At 35.8% G+C, this 18,481-nt stretch overlaps 1 protein-coding gene across 6 annotated transcripts in view; it reads right to left on the reverse strand.

The window, feature by feature from the left end:
• Positions 1-801: 801 nt before the first annotated feature.
• CNKSR2 (connector enhancer of kinase suppressor of Ras 2) overlaps positions 802-18,481 on the reverse strand; it is a 265,996-nt gene continuing 248,316 nt past the window's right edge. For 4 of the 6 annotated variants that reach the window (XM_006911616.2, XM_006911617.2, XM_025046618.1 and 1 more), the window contains 2 exons: positions 5,610-5,806; positions 802-3,180 (listed from right to left, as the gene is read on the reverse strand). In XM_006911616.2, the coding sequence (XP_006911678.1) occupies positions 2,965-3,180; positions 5,610-5,806 (413 nt within the window). In that variant the 3' untranslated portion in view covers positions 802-2,964. Of the gene's footprint in view, positions 3,181-5,609; positions 5,807-12,577; positions 13,091-18,481 lie in introns of those variants that run through there. The other 2 variants (XM_006911619.2, XM_006911618.2) reach the window with 2 other exon arrangements.

The following is an 18,481-nucleotide window of genomic DNA, read 5'->3' on the forward strand; positions in this document are numbered from 1 at the left end:
TATATATATCTCATAAGAAGTTATATACAAGACTCAGAAAATCGCTAGCTATAAAGGCTGTAATAAATAGTCCTAGAACATGGCATTATCTGAATAAATAGCAACGGGAGAGTGCCCTGGTTAAACAGCATAGAAATCATTGCAAGGAGAACTGTGAATTTTTGATCCAGAACCATGGTTCTGCTCTGATGGTTTAATATAAATATGGAATTGAGAGGGAAAAAAAAAATCTCTGAGAGCATTTTTTTTTTTGAGAAAATAACCCAGGTTAAGTTTTTCTGTCCCTCATCCTTACACCTTTTCTGCTTTTGCCCTGGCTTTAGGTAGCTCATTAGTTTTAAGTTTTATTTCGGCAACCCTTAGCCGTAATGATCAGGCTCTTCTGGTTAAGTGGAACATCTGACAAAAACAAAGCCCTGTTTCTTTCATCCTCTTTAAATGTTCATTCTGTAGACATGCTGTAGGTTATATTTAAAAAAGAAACATTTTTTTTTGTGGCTCCTCTACCCCCATCCCCCGTTTCCCCAAAGAATCACAGAGAAGGGGAAGAGGAGTGGGTGAAATTTTTAAGTGCACATCAGATAAATGAGAAACCAGCTTGATTTTACTGGAGCTAAGAAGAGGATGCTCGTATACATAGAACGAGGTGCTTCTTCTGGCTTGTACCACCAATGGAGTGGCAAAGTTAGAAATCATAACTGGGAAGGTAGGAAAGAGGGGATGGTGGCTGTGTGATTGTGTCACAAAGAAATACGGTGAAGACTCTATGAATAAAGTAGGTGCTTTATAAGGATTCATTAAGAGCCGAATTTATTTGACTTCAGTTTACAGTGCTGCCTCTCTCCTAGATTTGAAACTAATGCAATAAAATGTACAGATATATAGTGTTAAAAGGTCTCTTTCATGCTAGGCTAGCCACAAGTCTTTTGAAATTCATTAGTTTAATTTTTACCATTTAAAACAACAGAGCCGACTTTACAAAAGGAAAAGCTGCTTAGTAGCAAGTCTTTCCATCAACTGCTTGCTGTTTACAGGGCACAACCTGGCCCCTGTATCCATGACACATCCATCAGGTACAGATATTTTTAAGTGAATGTACACATTTGGTCTAGTAAACATCAACAAGTCTAAACACCTGTAACAAGCACACTTCATTTTAGGACAAGAGGTTTTTGTTTCTGTTTTTTTTTTTCGTTGTTTTTGTTGGTTTTTTTTTTTTTTTTACATATACAAAATCCCACAAATTTAATGTGCGTCAATATCCATGCAGTAAATAAATGTTTTTACAAATAGGGTTTTTTAAATGATAAAAATATTACACTGGACCCAAAATTCCATACAAACATTAATACATGATTTCTCATCCATTTTGACTAAATACAGGGTTACTGAAAATGTGCTGTAGAAAGGCCACTCTCCTGTACAGTTGTGCAAAGTCTGCAAAACGATAGTGATTCAATGGTGGTTTCAAAAGCAAAGAATAAGATTACTGCTGTGGAGTTTTTACTTTCTCCTCTACAGCAAAAATATTCACTGGCATATATTTGAACTCTTAGAGATGAAAGTACATTCACTGAGCTGTACAGGCAACAGTATAAAGCTGATTAGAAGTAGATTTTAGGATATAGAATAGTAAAGGAGGATCCCTTCCTCCTCCTAAAAAAACAGCAAATTGTGACTTGTACGTTATGCAGCCAGACACTAAAAAGCAGCATAGTCATTATCATGCTGTGATCACTTATAAATGGACATATATGAAGAGGACTTCTTCATAGACTTCATCCACTCTATAGAAGAATTCGTGAAGCTAGGAAAAACCACTATAAATTGTTTCTCATATAATTCAATGTGACAGACCTCCGAATGACCATCATCCTCTTGCTCCTCAGGAGAGAGATACATTTTTATTTCTCAACATTGTTTTCTATATTTAACACACTTCAGCCTGTAACTAAACATATTTTACTTCCCTGCCTGAAGTATAATTACTAAGTTCAATTAATGGATTGGGGCGGGAGTAATTGGAAACTAACTGGAAAGTTGATTCCTTTCAGTTTATACCTTGTAGTTTAAGAGGTGGAGTTTAAAAACATGAGTTTGGGCTGAAATTGTTATATATACACATATCTGTTAGCTGCCTTTCTGGGTGAGTTAAGTGTGTTTTAAAAAATCCACTCTCAAATTCCTCTGTACACAATCAGCATTTCATCACTACAAAAATAAAGGAAGATTTAAACCAAGAAAATAAAGCAGCTCTATCTTCAATTTTGGTCTTAGTTACAAAAACATCTTACAAAGCTTTGCCCTGATACACCATTAAGTGTCCCCATAGATTTGGAATAGTATTTCCATTAACCAGCTTTCACAAGTTAATAGACTGTTAAGACTAATATCAGATACCTGAACTTTTCTTATGTTGATGCTCTTCTATTTTGCTTAACTCTTGTATGCGCATCTACATTTCACAAAAATAAAACTACAGCATTAAACTTTGTGCAATGTTTAAGAAAATTCTTAGAACATTTTAATAAATATAAAAAAGGTTTAAATTCTTTCCCACCCACAAGGATGTCTGCACCTGAAAAAATGTGATTTACTTTTGAAGTCTTGTTTATATAAAATTAACTTAAAGGGAGAAAAGATGACCTTAGATAGAAAACTGCCACGTTGTGTATTTTGTACTTGAAGACCATCTGTCTTCAGAATTGTTTGCAAAAGTTAATTTTAAGTCATTGAAGACAGTTGATTTTGCACATGGTAAACATAAGCTGAGCACTAACTGCATATAAAATATACAAATGCTCATTAAAGACAATGGTATTATGACCATATATAGTTTGTTTCATATAGTTTGGTGACACTGAAGTATAGCTTGTCGAGTGTCCCACACATTGATATAAAAACTACCTTATATACTTGTTCAAAATACCAGGAGGTACCAGATGGCCTGAAGGCAGAATACACTTACACGTGCGTTTCAATGTATGAATGAGTGTGTGTTAGAGAGGAAGTGATTACATCTACTTCAGAAGAAATACTTAATGGGTCATTCGAGGTGGTATTTTGACAGATATCCAAGAAAAGATCGAGGTACATCTGCTTCCATTGTTGGAATTCTTTAGATGTCAAGTCAGGATTGTCTAGGACTTTATCAATAATGGCTACTTCCCCTTCTCTGGCCTGAAAAGCAAAAGGATTCAATAGTTAAGATGCGGACAAAAACTTGTTCAAGTTTAAAATAAAAAGTTAATAGGCAAAAAATCAAGAAGCACGTAAGAAATGGCTCTGATATTCTCAAATTCAGCTATTTAGACTCAAATCCTAGTGTACTTTTTTTACACCGAAGGTATGCCTTATTTTTCCCACTCTATGCGGTTTATTTTTTCTTTTGTTTCCCATTTCTGCCTATGAAAACCTTCCTCCTTCTTTAAGATCCAGTTCAAATGCCTCTCATTTCTTGAGGTGTTCCTTCAACAATTGGAAAAAATGTTTCCTTCCTCATCGATGACCCATAACACGTTATCCCTGTTATTGATAATGTATTATATGTCTTGAGTTACTTTTGCACTGTCCTACCTCTTCTGCTAGATGATTAGCACCTCATGCTTGCAGGAGACAGAGCATGGCCCTCCTTTCACCACAAATATATAACTTGTGTTGTGTGAACATTATGGCTCCCTTCCTGTAGCACTGGGAGCCTGCAATGCAAAATGGCCCTCCCTTTCACACTGGAGGTCAGCTCTCAGCTAAAGACTAAGTTTCACTATGGGATAACTCACCACAGCACACCTATCACCTGTGGGACAAGTTAGTCTCCCACGTGGGAGGAGGGATGAAGGAGGAAAGGGTAAGACAGTCCGAGAAACTCAGACCTGTCTTTTGAGTCCAAGGAAGGGGTGGGGAAGTCTAGGGAATGTTCTGCAGGAAGTGAGAAGGCACATTTCTGGGCTAGCCAGACTTGGGAGGGAAAGACACCCATGTGCCTAAGCAGTCGCTCTGGTCTTTGGGGCCAGACAGAGACAGCAGGGCTGGGACCAAGGATGTTGTGAGTTGCCTTGTGCTTGATGAGGAGCCTGTTACAATTCCAGGAACTACGCACAACCAGGGTTGCTCGGGCAGCTGTCCTTACCTAATTGGAGACTTCCATTTCCTAATAATTTCTCACACTAAAAAGTATAGGGCTCTATAGTTCATTTTATCAATGAAGGGCATTTCTTTACAGTAACTTTTCATCATTTTTATTTGCCCCAGAGAGTACAGCACAGCGTCATATTCTTGATGACTCATCAGTACTCTCTGAACTGAATATATTCTTTGCTACTGGAAGAAAACGCTTTTGGGGACTCTATAGAGCATAAAAGACAGGGCAAGTTGCTGAGAGAGAGGACAGGAGCAGGTCTTTAAAATATGTGAGCCTGACCTGCTTCAAAATGCCTGCCTTCTGTCACAATCAAGCAGTTTAGTCTGGAATGTGGGGTGAGGGACGAGGGTCTACAAGGTGGGAGGGTAAGGATGTCTTTGGAGTAGGATTAGTCACCAGAATTATTCTTATGAATATTATAGCTCTTTTTAAAATCCTGGTTTTAGTTACAGAAAGGCCTTTAGGTTGTCCCACGGATTTGCAATAGTTTTTGCATGAATACCAATAGAAAGCTAATTGACTCTGAAAATTTAACTGAGTGCTAGAGGAAATTTTTTCAAATAATGCATTTTCTATGTTGTTTATCTCTTTGGTACTCATCTATGTTTCAAAATCACAAAACCTCAGCAACGTACTATGAATCTGAAATATTTCTTGAAGGAGTCCTTTGATCTTTTATTTCTTGAAATTACTGGATCACATATTCTATGTGATAGTTCTTTGCTGTTTTTGATTTTTCAAGGGTACAGGGCCTGCTTAGGGAGAGTCTGTGTGGCAGCACCCCCCAACCACATACACACAGTGAGGAAGCTCACTTTTCTGCCTCTTTAGATGTCCTGCTTCTCTGCTCCCCTCTCCTCACCTCCTTCTCCCCAATTTGGGGGTGGCATAATAAGAAGACCTGAGACAATGTAAGCACTTACAGAAATGTATAATAGGAAAGCAACTTGTGAATTGGGAACTTATAGTGCAAACAGAACAATTATAAAATTTCTACATGGAACATGAATCACTGGTCTCATTCCAAATGAGCTGCAGGAAACAGACACAAAATATCGCAAACCCTTTTCGCACCCACTATTGCATTCTGCATGCATGCTGTGTTCTTTTAATAACTATATTAATTACACTACATGGCACATTAATCTTAGGAAAATGAAAGACTGAAGAATAACACCAGCCTCGAGTTTTTGGAAAAAAAAAATTAATTACATCCTGTTTTCTACTAGAACTAAGTCACATAACATTCAGTCAGTGCTTTGAGATGTTAATGAAAAGTTAAGATTATTGCATTGTTACCAATACACTTATTATGCTATAGGAACAGCTCAGCTTCAGGACTTTCCTGTTTGTTTACCTGTCTCCCCACTCCCATTGTGTATTTCTTCACCTAGAGTATCTGGTAATCAGCTTTGAGTTCAGGAATGAATCTCTTGAAAGGAATCTCTCCTTCCATTTCTTATCTTACCTTTAAAGTGCTTTTGAGAATTCTCAGCCTGTGTAGTTTTTCATTCATCACAGGATCATTGCATCTCTTTATAAATGATAGCTTGTATTCCATCTTGGTTGAAATGCGATGTTCTCCCAGTGGTGACAGACTGGCTTGCTCCAATGCCCTGTATAAATCTTGCAACGAATCTCCTAACTTTTCTTCCCTACTTTCACCTGCAATGTCCAAAAAGAGAGAGAAATGAATCCAGTGTAATAAACAGTTATTTGACACTCCAAAAATCTACTAAAAAATCAAAACTATCTGAAAAACAGAATAATGAATGATTGGGAAAACACTCTATTACATTAAAAAAAAAAAAAAAACAACCCCACAGCTGCTAGTTATACTGGGTAGGTTAGCTATAGGCAGCCAATTGTTTTAGCATGATCAATATTAGGATGCTTTGATTAACAAAATATTCTCTTAATAGTAAATCACCATAAATATCTTGAGTCCATTAAGTTCAAAGAATTAGAGTACAAAAGGTACACAACACAGAAACAATCCTGCACATAATTTATTATTTTAAAACATTAATGAATATCCCTTATCATTATATTGATAAGCATAGAAGTGCTGATTAATAGAGCTCTCCTGGTTTAGCAGTGAACTGATTTTTACGTTTTTCCAGACTTCATAAGGTGCAATGGCATTCATTAGACTCTATTTGATTATAAAAATCCTCTAATAATGTGCCATTGAGGATACTAAGTATCATGTGACTGCCATAGCAATGCCTGCCACATTGTGAATATAGTAGATGATCATAAATTATCAATAATGCTTTAAGTGAAATATGGGAATATATTTATATGCAAATGTAAGGGAAAATCTGGCACATACTAAGACAAGCTACTTAGCATTTGTAAGAAATGCTAAGAAAGAAAATAGCCCAATTAAAAATTTTTTGGGGGAGAAAAAAAAACCTTAGAGACTGGTTCAGAAAAGGATCTTAGATCTACATGAACAAATCAAACTCTCATCTTGTTCTTTAATTGCCTGAATACTGATGTCGTATCATTCCCAACACTGATAAACAGAGATGAACTTGGAGTTTGCTTGGAGAGGTAGATGGGATTAGGGCTATATTACATTTTTAATAGAGAGCCAAAGAATCCTATTTGATACTAATTGTACTGGTCCAAGGAGTAAATATGGAATGTTGTTCATTCTACCAAGGACCATGTGAATATTTTAGGAGTTTTGACATAGTTAAAAAAAGACTCTCTAATTGGTAATAAGAGTAGTTAACATTTATATGTGCAAAACAGTAGGGTAAATGCTTAACATTTAATCTCATTTAATACTTACAACAGTACTAAGAGTAGATCTATTATATTTTCATTTTATAGCAGGGAGGTACCTTGCTCAAGGTCACACTTAGTAAGTGGTGGAGCTAGAATTCCAGCTGGGCAGTCTAACTCCAGAATCAACAATTTTCACGAGAATTCAATACTGCCAATTTTGCCAGTAATCATTTGAGCTGCATATTTAACAGCAGGTATTAATTAATCTTTAAAATGCAGCAGTCTTAATTTTTTAGAGTAAATACAACTGCCCCCAAAGCCCACAAACACAGTACCTTAACTTAAAGGGATCACCTTTAGGATTAAAAAGTAGCTTCATTTAAGTTTCACATTCAATTTTGGCTCTGCTGCTGAGGTTAGCAATTATTGGTATGCATGATTATTGAGTTCTTCCATTAGAAAGTTCCTGGTTATCAGCACATGCTATTCCTAATTCCTCTATAATGACTTCAACTTCCTAATCATATATCTGTGTTACAACTACAATCTAAAAATACAGAAATCCCTTTAAATAACAGCTTTTAAATTCTCTGTTGGCTCATCCTTGAATGTTTGTAACACCCAGAGGATTTTGAGGGATGGGTGGATGGAGGACTGTAAAAAGGAGGAACTGCTTTGTGGGTTAAGAGCAAGATTGAAACGAGGTAGGAAATTTTAATCAAGAATCGTTTGGAACCAGGAAGGCACAAAATCACAAGGTCATTCAGAGTAACTAAATGGAGTTGTAAAAACAAGGATACATTTGAACAGTATAATTCCACTTCATAAAATCATAGGCCAGGAAAGGACTCTGAGGAATTACTTACTAGTTATCATTCTTTTTGCCTCAAGGCAAAACTGCATCTAAAGCTAGATGTAATTTCATAAAGCAGAGAGTGGGGGAGAAATGGGAGGCCTAACAGATGTGAATTATAGTAGTTTAAGTATCAGGTGGCCTAATGTATTATTAGTTTTTCAGTTCTCGAAAGAAGGTGAAGGAAAAAAGGGATTCAGATTATAGTTTTAATATTTAAGAGAGGCAGAAGTATTTTTACACAGTAGATTTTTGTTTTACGAATAATCTTCTTCCATATTATCTAAAACTGTAGGGTGTATATATTTTGTTTAAAAAACATTCTTACCCAGTTTTCTTTCTCCTCAGTTCTTAAAGTTTGTGAAATACTGGGCTAGATTTTTTTTTTTTAATAAAATTTCAATGTAGTTTTACTTTAAGAAGGATAAGTAAAGATTTAATAATATAAAAGTGACAAAGCATAGCTATTAAATAAATAAAAACTGAAACAGTTTTTTCCCTCTTCCTGCTGTTAAGGGGGAATAAAAGCATTCAACCAAAGGACAACATAATTCTACAAAGAATCTGGGTTGACAGCTGTAAGAATAATTGAGTATAGATTTATCTCAGGGCAGCACATTTGAACAAGGAATCACAATGAGACAGAACACAAAAACATTTCCTAGTAATGGAATAGTGCGGCTCCTATTAGAGAGAAGTAAGGCCCCTCCCCCCACCCCTACACATCTTACACATGTGCAACATCACAAGACACAGTAGTGGGATGAGGAAGGATGAGGGATTGAGATGCCAGGCTACCACAAAATGCCACCAATTACTAAACATTTTAAGACTAGACAAAGAGTCTTTTTATTTTCAAAGGAGAGGGGTTAGGGGCAGAGTCACATTATAAGTCTGATTCACTGTGCTCAACAGTCAAAACAACACAGAACTCAACATTCAAGACAAAAACAGACCTTTATTTTCTTTTATAATTTTCAATTGGTTTCCTTGATTTTTTTTTTCCCTCAGATGAATACCAATTATGTCAATTGAGGCTACTGTTGCAACTGAAAATATGAAAGCACCTTTATTGTCTTCTCTTTTTGCCCTCTTCTTCTTCGTCTCCTTCTCACTTCTCTTCTGGTTTCTCTGTTTTTTAAACCCTCGCTTTTCTTCTTCTAGAAGAGGCTTGCTTTGGAAGAGGAGGCAAGCACTTGGTGAGGTCTGCTTCCTGAATGACTTTCTTTCAAGGTGCCAGTTCAGCCATTGGAGCACTGGCAGAATATCAGCTCTTTTGCAATTTGAATGAATATTTTCTGAAAGTTGGCAAAACGTAGAAGACCACATGCAAACCACAGGGCATATATAGGAACCTTCAGCGATTCCTAATAAGGAACTGTATTGCCGTTACAGTGAAATTTTAATTTATACCTAATTTATTCAGGAATTCTGGGCCTATGCACGAATAAATTCTCTCTGAAATTATATTTATATTTACAACATGTAAATTAGTCGTGTGTCAGATGACAAACTTTTCTACTCCCATTTTATTAAAGAAAAGAGAATATATAAAGTTCTCTTTCCTATATAAAATCCCATTGACTGATAAAAGTCGAGGATCACGAGGAAGCTATCGATGAATTAATTTTTATCTGTGCCAAGGGAGGGTCATTTCTGGCTGTGTCATACGTGACAGAGGCGAATGATCATCTTTATTGTCTCATCGATAGTCTAGTTACACTGTAAAATATTGTGACTCTAGGAATGTGGTGAGCAGCACAGCACTTCATTGTTTGGTTCTTTCAGGTTGCATATGACCTCCATGTAGTGATAAAGAAAAGCTCAAAGAAAAGATTAGCTAAATGTAGTTTGTTGGACTTTCTTGCAAATGGATTATTAGCAGGTAATAATGCATGTATTAAGCACTGTAAGGTCTTTGGTTGATGTATTTCCTTACATTCATGCTCAGTGGTTTCCAAACTTTTTGATTGCACATCCTTATCAGTTAAAACACTTCTGTTGTTGATGATATACATACATGTATTACTCTCTTATTAATAGATATGCATGTTATAAAACACAGAAAAGAAATTGGAAGGATGAGCTATAAAACCTGAGGAGAAATTCTAATGTTTTTTTCTTCCTGTGCCTCAATGGCCCCATGTGGACCCTCCTTCAGTGACCTAGACTGTGACTTTCTCTGAGCGGAAGACCATCGTTCTCCTTTGCCATTTCCCACTCTTCTATCTGGCATGGTGCTTCATGCACCCAATGCTTAAACTGAGCGATGGTTTTCTCTACTTTACATACATAGTACTCCAATGAGGGCTCCCTATCAGGTGACTGCAATTTTATGACAGTCTATAGTGCAAATTTTATTCATGTTCCTTTGGTGAAAAATTAAGGAGAGCAGAACACGAACTTGGGGACCCCAAATTTCATTCTGGTGTCCTGCCTGTTTTCCTGCGACTGTGATGACAATGTTGAAGGAGAGTAAAAAGAAATTAATACAAAACAAATATATCAACTGGGCTCTGGAAGAACCAAGCCAACAGGGATAATCAGTTCTGGTACATGTTTTGGAAGGGAACTGTGCTCTTTTAAAATTGGACAATGATGTCTTCCTGGAAACAGTTGTTCCTTCCACAACACAGCTGGGTAATGAGCACAGAGAGCTGGGGAAGGCAAAGTCACAAGTGGGAGAGAAGGCTGGACATAGTAGCATTAGTCACCAGTTAAATGTGAGAAACATTCGTTCTTGTACAGCCAGAGTGCCCTGAGGCTTCCAGGCTAATGGTATCACGTATGTGGAGCACTATTCCTGTCATGAAGAGCAACTAAACATTTGCATTGAGACAACTGGAATATTTTCTGACTGCTAATTAACTAGTGCGCCACAACAAACAACTTATTTATATGTAAGGTGACAATTAAACTTTTAACGGCTTTAATGTAGATGGGTTTAATGTTTGTAGATTTTATGCTAAAGATGACTACGTATTCAGTAGTTTACACTGTAATGTGAACTGCTTTATAATTAAATATTAACTCTTAATTCATGCTTTTACAAAAGTCGACTAGCTATGCCCAGCATTGTAAGTCTGGGGGTAGGGCAGCTTATTATATCGGGAAAAAAGCATAAGATTTTAAAAGTTGGCTTTTACTAGTTGCTCTTTAATCAACTACCCTTTTCATAATTAAAACTGATTTGCAAATTTTCTCTTAGGCAAAATAACAGTAACTTCTCTGATGAAAAGAAATTATTTTAGTGAGAAAAAAACCTTCTTTTAAAAGGACAGCTTGAGTGAATCTACCAGGATTGCTGAGTGTATTTTTAAAGAACATGTGAAGCCCATCCGTGTATGAATGACCTTGTGCTTCACCGAAATTAAGTACAGCCCTTACTAATGTCTGTCAATCCCTTCTGCGTGACAATAAAGCTTACTTCCATAAATATGTGACTAAAGAGACAGAGCTGAGTTTATTCTGTACTTCACTCTCTAAGCATGTCATTTCTGCCAAATTATGTGGTTTAATGCCACAAACATATGACAGTGGTTGAATTTCCAGGGTACTACGGCAGTTTTTATGACAAACAGTTCAGATGGTAAAATCTTGGTGTCCTTGGCATTGGTTTATTGACCCAAAGGCAAGGTTCTTTGAAGGACAACCACAAACATAAATGACAGATTCTAGATTTACCTGCAAAATTTAGAAAATTTAACTAATAGAGACATGGAAGTCAAGATACCAGGCTCTTAGGCAGAAATTCATAAAGGGGATAGTTTAAAATCAAAGCTAAGAGAAGAGTATGTTTAAAAATTAATGTGGAGTCACCATATTCCTTAATGAGAAAAAACTAAAATTCTTCATATCATAAAATTTTACTATAACTTAAAACAGGGAGAATGACCCAAGACAATCCCACTAATATTAAATACCAACAAAATGCTTTTTGATGGATTTCTACATACCAGAACCATCATTTTTATATATACTTTAAAAAAAACACATTAAAATGGTTAGAGCACAGAGGCAATAGTAAGGCAGAGCAATGTGATTTTATTCACAACACAAATTCCATTTGTGGGAAAGAAGCATAGATTACTTCTCTTTAGAAAGATATTTACTATCAAGCATTCTTAGCAAATTATTTAGCTATCTAAAAAGATCTGATACCAATTGGTCATATTTTTATTTTTAAGTAATTTATATTTTTACAGGTATTCACATTATGCAATACCACACACACTGTGGCGACAGGAAGAAAGAAAACATTTCCAAATACAATGTTAAATTATCTGTTCATTGCACAGTATGAAATATCCATTAATTAGCATTGAAATTATTACAGAGTATCTTATCCAACTAAATAAAGGAAATTTCACATCCACTACAGAAGAAAAATAAGCAATATTGAGCCATAAGGGACCCAGTTACATAGTATTAAATAATATCTGAAGCTAGTTTGAAAGACATCCAGACAAAATACTTTTTCAAAAGTGAAAACCACAGCCTATAGAATAGGAAAATTTTACAGAAAAGAATAGCTCATGCCTGTCCTATGAGGCAACACCATTTGTATACAAGTGCCAAGAAATAAGGAGAAAGTTAGGATGTTAGCTGAGGAATCTAATAAAGCCTGGCATGAGGAATTGTCTTCGTTAGTGTCACCAAAAGCAGTCTCTGTGTTGCACCTGAATACACTTTATAATAGAATGAACATAGTAAGTTTCAGAGCAGGTTGTGTATACCCTGCCTTAATAGATTACACTTAATTTAGTACAATACAGCACGTCAAGTTTTAAAAATGCAAAACACACTTAATACACAGAATTTGCTTCCTCTGCTTTGCCTTAAAGAGGCCACCAAAGAGTCCATTAAACAGAGTTTTCTAGTTATCGGAGCTGATCCCTCTCCTTTCCTGGTGTCAGAAGAACACAACTGAGGTGTCGCCACACAAAGCCCTCCCCAGTCAATACCCTTCCCCTTCTGTTCTCCCACAAAAACGGCAGTTTTCTGTCACTGTGCTCCATCTTGTTTGGCTTTGATCTTATGCTAGTCCCAGTGTAGAAAGCTCGCATTCTTCTTAAAAGTGGCCTGCCCCTCTTAATATCCCTTTAGGGAGGCCTCCAATCCAAAACACTTGATGATCTAAGCTTTTTAAAAGTCTGTTTTCTGTTATAAACAGCAAGGACGAGGCCATTTTAGTTGCTTGCAAGAGGTTGATGTTGAGTCTGCGCCGTGCCGACTCTCTCCGATCTAAATTCTCTAAACATTAGCTTATCAATCTGTGAGTCCAATGGGTTGAGTGCCAACAGAAGTGGATCCGATTTGGCATGGAGAGGTTCTACCAACTCTCGCAGTGTATTAGCCTAATATGATAAAGCAGTGATACAATATGATGAAAGACCTGCGAGTGCCATTATTTCCAAAGCATATTAGTATTTGTATTAGAAATACCATCATGCAAAACCCATAAAGAGAAAAGAGAAAAATATGGCTAGAATTGCATATGGTTTCAATACCATAATGTCTTTCTGTTGGCATGCAAGTCTATTTGGCCGTAAATGGGACACTTTTTGTTTTAAGCTTGGTTATTTGGAAACGCCAATCTTATGTATACAAAATAATACACAGCGCAGATACATCTTTTCCCACCTCTAGACTTGTATATGCACATCTATAATTTTAATCACAAGAGTTTGTCAAAAGTATTCTCCGTACGTATGTAAAATGATCAGTCTTTCAAGAAAATGAAACTATTTCTATACAAGATCTTTCCTCGAATTCATCCGATGAAGAAGTATGAAGAAAAGTTTTCTGGTCTATCGTCTATCTAACTACCCTGATATATATATGCTACCACATGCTAATCGTGACATAGAAGAGCCCAGCTAGCGTGGCTCCCGTAAGGAGGCCAAACGCTGACCAATACAAAACGAAGAGAAATGAAAAGCTCTAAGAGGGTAAATGTGATGAAAAGGTGACTTTACACCTGAATATAAGCCACATGCCAAGGAATTAAGAAACTAGAAAAGACTAACGTTTCTGAATGATCTGAGAAACTAAGAATAATTGGGATAAAATAAACTGTAGTCTCTTTTAGTTCATTTTATTTCGGATTTTGAGGAATCCAAATATTGTCACCAGGTATGAAACAGCAATATTTTTTTTCTTTCTAGCCTCAGTTAGATTTTTATCTACAACATCCCATAGCAGCTTTTGAGTTATATCAAGAAGGAACAAGTGGAAAAGGGAACAGAGAAAGCAAGTTGTTCATTACTACTTCCCTTAAAAAATTGGGAAGGGCATAAGTAGCCTATAGCACTGTATCTAGGAAACAGGATGCAGTGCAGTTCAGAAATTAGCAGGACTAATTTTTGTTTACTGTATCATTCTGTTCATTTGTAGAAAAGAAGCTGGAAACTAAGTAATCTTCATATATAAGTCAAATGAAACAAAAGATAACATCTCATTTTTTAGAAAATTACAATGCTGGAATGCTAGCTCTGGCTTCTACCACTTTGTTTCATGAGGTCATGGAATTTCAAACAGCAAAATCAGAGACAATCTGACCTTGGGCACAAGGTCATTTCTAAGTTTAGAGTGTTCCTAATTTATCTATGCAATTGAAACACTTCGTAAATTGCTGCTTTGAACATATACCTCTCCTTTTCCCTCAGGAAAAAAAATGTTACATGACTAGTTTAATTTCTAGTGCACTTAGCCCAGACTAAATCTGAACCAGGGCCCTGGTTATCAATTCCTGTTTAGGTATGTTTAGGGCATTGTTTCTGCAGGATTGCTGAATTCTACTCCAAGAGACTGGAAACACCTCCTCAGTTGAACAGCTTGCAAGAGTACAGGATGGTGGGGGAAGATCGATATTTCAAAATGACTACAGTTTGTTCCCAAACTAGATATATGAGCATACGAGAAGATAACTTCCTAGGGCAAAGTGTCTCTTCAACTAGTAGTCAGGACCACTGGCTACCAAATCTTAGGGGTAGAGGTCTGCTTGTTAAACACAGATTTCTATGCCCTACCCATAATCTACTGAATCCGAATTTCTGGGTATGGAACTCAGGAATCTGCATTTTAAGTAAGTAACCTGGGTGATTCTTATGTTCGTTGCAGTTTGAGATCTCCTGCTTCAGGCTGGTCACAGTGGGATGGGCTACACCATGGGTTGGGCTGGTTGGAGTGATGCCAATTTTTGTACTCCATATATAAGTAGTTTGTAAGTCAGAAACTACAAAGGTTTTTTGCCAAAGAATCTGATGGAAATATCTTGGTTTACCGAGAATGCAGCAAAATGAAAGAGGCCTTGGTAAACAGCTCGAATAAATTCTTTAAAGCTATACTTTTATGTAGCGTTAAATAGTTCCTCTTTATTTGTGAGGCAAGCAGAACAACTATAATGATACTTCCAGACTCAAACCCATTGAATCGATTGCATGTCTTGGGGTGTGTGTTCTGAATCTCAAGTATGAGCAGCACCAGCAGGCCTGAAGGGTCAGATATGATGGACTAACGTATGGCTAATCTACAGAAACTCTAAAACACAGAAACAAACCTACTTCATAATGACATCAATCCATGAAAGCCTAACATTGTCTTCTGTCTTTAACTTTTTGCAAGTCCCTTTCTGGTTCTCAACACTCCTTTTTCTCTACTTCTGTGTTTTTGTTGGGCTTTCTTGCTCTGACAATTTCATTTATTCCCATTTGAATAGTCGAAATATTCAAACCAGTTAAAATGATTTATTATAGTGAAGACTAATTTTATTCCTGTTTTTAAAAGGACAAATGGAAATTGCATGTTCCTTAAAAAACAAAAAAAACAAAAAAACCCCACCGAATTATATGGCTCTTGTTTTGTTTTCCTTTGGCCAATATCCCAACTATAAAAATATTCCCTACTTCCTGCTATTAAAATAAACCTCACTATTTACCAAGCTTTTAAGCAATTATATTTCAAAACAACAGCAATGTATGTATGCTACCCCAAGACAATCAGTAATGTTTTTGCTTGGCATATTACTTAACAAATATTTATTGAGCGTCCAATCATCACTGAAACCTCCAATTGTGAGGCCACCAGCCCAGCTGGATAAAAAGAAACAGATCTAGTTTCCCTGTTACTAGATTCCTGGAGATCTGAAAGTGAACTCAGATGCAATGCCATGTTGGTATAAGGATGACTTATTCTAGTATGGATCCGCTTCCTATGCAAACTCTTCACAGATTGAATCTATGCAGGATACACTGAGGAGGATGTTTCTTCCCCTTTTTGTTTTGTGAATTTAAAAATGTCCCTACTGAGGATCACTCAAATAATTAGCAGAAATAGAAATTCTAGAAACACAAGTTGTAGAAATGTAATCAGGCTTCTAATACTGTACCTGCTAGGAATAGCTGATGATCCTAAATGAAATGCCTGACGATTAGATTACAAGGTAAGAATGGAGGCATAAACATTTGCAAGAGAATGGCTGAGACTGAATATAAAATAGGTGAAAAAAAAACCTTTTCCTTAATGAATGAAAGAGAAGAAAATATGTGAAAATGGAAATAAGTGCTTAAGCCTGAGGAGTACTTTCAAGGATTCCTATTTCTGTCTAAGTTCTAAGAGGAAATTCGGTTCCATTTATTCCTTTCCATTAACCATGAGCTTGAGGGCAAATTTAAGGGCAAAGCCTTGACTGACTACTGGTCTTAAGCTGCCTGCCGATAACAAAGGTCACTAATAGCAGATATCCAAGCCTATCAAAAGTAACACTTATGGAGTTCCTGGGAGAATAGTATTTAACATCATTATCTGAAGCCCCATCCCCCTTCTTCTAAATGCATGTGTTCAGATTAAATTTTTTCTTTTTGGAAAACAGGAATATCTAATACCATGAATGTTCATCAGTGATGATTACTTTTCTCAGTGTAAGTATTGGAAAGAGTCACAGATACTGCTGTTCAGAATGTTAGGACCAAGAGAGAGAAAGAGACTTGTTAATTGTGGCTTGAGTAGCATCTGTCTGAATTTTGAGGGCCTATTTCAAGGAAAAGGTTAAGTTCAAAAAGACAGGATATCAGATTTTTAAAAAATTTGTTTGCTTAGTTTTAAATTTAATACCATAGGGGAAGGAACTGAAAAGCCTTTATTTTTCTTTTATGAATGAGGAGTAAAATTTTCATGATAAAGCATTCTTTTTCAAAACAAAGTGATAAATAGTAAAAATAGTAAAAAGTAATATAGTTTGTGCCTATACTTATAGCACTTACGGAGATCTTTAATTAGCAATTTCAGGTAAAATAATATTTGATGAACCTAGCCACAGGCAAAACAGATAAGGAAATACTGTTTCCAGATAATTAGAATGTTCCTCTAAATTGCCAAATCACAATTCCATCCTCTGTGTACAGTTCACAGGAGAGAGTATTTCCTTATGAAAGTAGTATCTCATCTTAATATACCTACTGCTATACTATGACCTTAGAGTGCTGTTAGGACTTAATTAGTTATTGTGAGCATATCACACACTCTGGCTTTTTCTATCTGCATTAAAAAAGCGCTATCTGAAATAAAGGCATACCTAAAGTACAACTTAAATGAAGCTTATATTATTAACAACAATTGAAAAGGTCTTTTATATTTAATAGTCACAGAAGTACTTGATATGTTAATTTAATTTACCATCAGTTTATTTTCAATGAAGTGTCTATAAATATTTCAGAAAAATGTACTACAGAATTTTGTCACATTATTTTGTCATTTTAAATGTTACCATTTAGAATTTAGAATAGAAAATGGGAAGAATTCATTTTTATAGACATGTGCAATAGGATTTAATGGGCACCTATGGGTATATATACTATATCAAAGGTTAGGGAGAAATATACAAAAATGATAGTCTGACCTCAAAGAGTTCATGGTGTAGTTGTGTAACCCCTCTTCATTTCTGTCTTAAAATTTTAGTTAAGAATTATCAATAAAATAAAGCTCTATTTTATTAAGTACAAATATACATATATACATATATACAGATTCAATTATATGACTGCAATGTCATATATAATTACCCCAATAATTATTATATAATTACACTATATGTAATTACATTAATGATGCTGTATAAATATATTTTTAACTGATTAAACACACAAAGTAAAAATATTTGAAATTTGCAGCACATTTAAAGAAGATAATGAAAAATTGAATATATATGTATGTATATATAAAATATATAGAAGAAAACATAGGAACTAAACTCAAGAACCTTGGACTTAAGGAGGATTTTATGAATTTGACCTCAAAGGCAAGGGAAGTAAAAGCACAAATAAATGAATGGGACTACATCAAACTAAAAAGCTTCTGCTCAGCAAAAGAAACCGTCAACAAGGTAAAGAGACAATCATCTGAATGGGAAAATATATTTGCAAGCAATGCCTCCAATAAGTGCCTAATACCCAAAAATACAAAGAACTCATACGACTCAATAACAACAAAAAACCAAATGATCCAATCAAAAACTGGGCAGAGGACCTGAACGGGCACTTCTCCCTAGAGGACATACAAATGGCCAACAAATATATGAAAAGATGCTCAACATCACTAGTTATTAGAGCAATGCAAATCAAAACCACAATGAGATACCATCTAACACTTGTTAGAATAGGTGTAATCAACAGGACAAGTAATAACAAATGTTGGAGAGGATGCGGAGAAAAAGGAACCCTCAGACACTGCTGGTGGGACTGCAAATTGGG

Source organism: Pteropus alecto, unplaced genomic scaffold (assembly GCF_000325575.1).
Source record: "Pteropus alecto unplaced genomic scaffold, ASM32557v1 scaffold23, whole genome shotgun sequence".
NCBI lineage: Eukaryota > Metazoa > Chordata > Mammalia > Chiroptera > Pteropodidae > Pteropus > Pteropus alecto.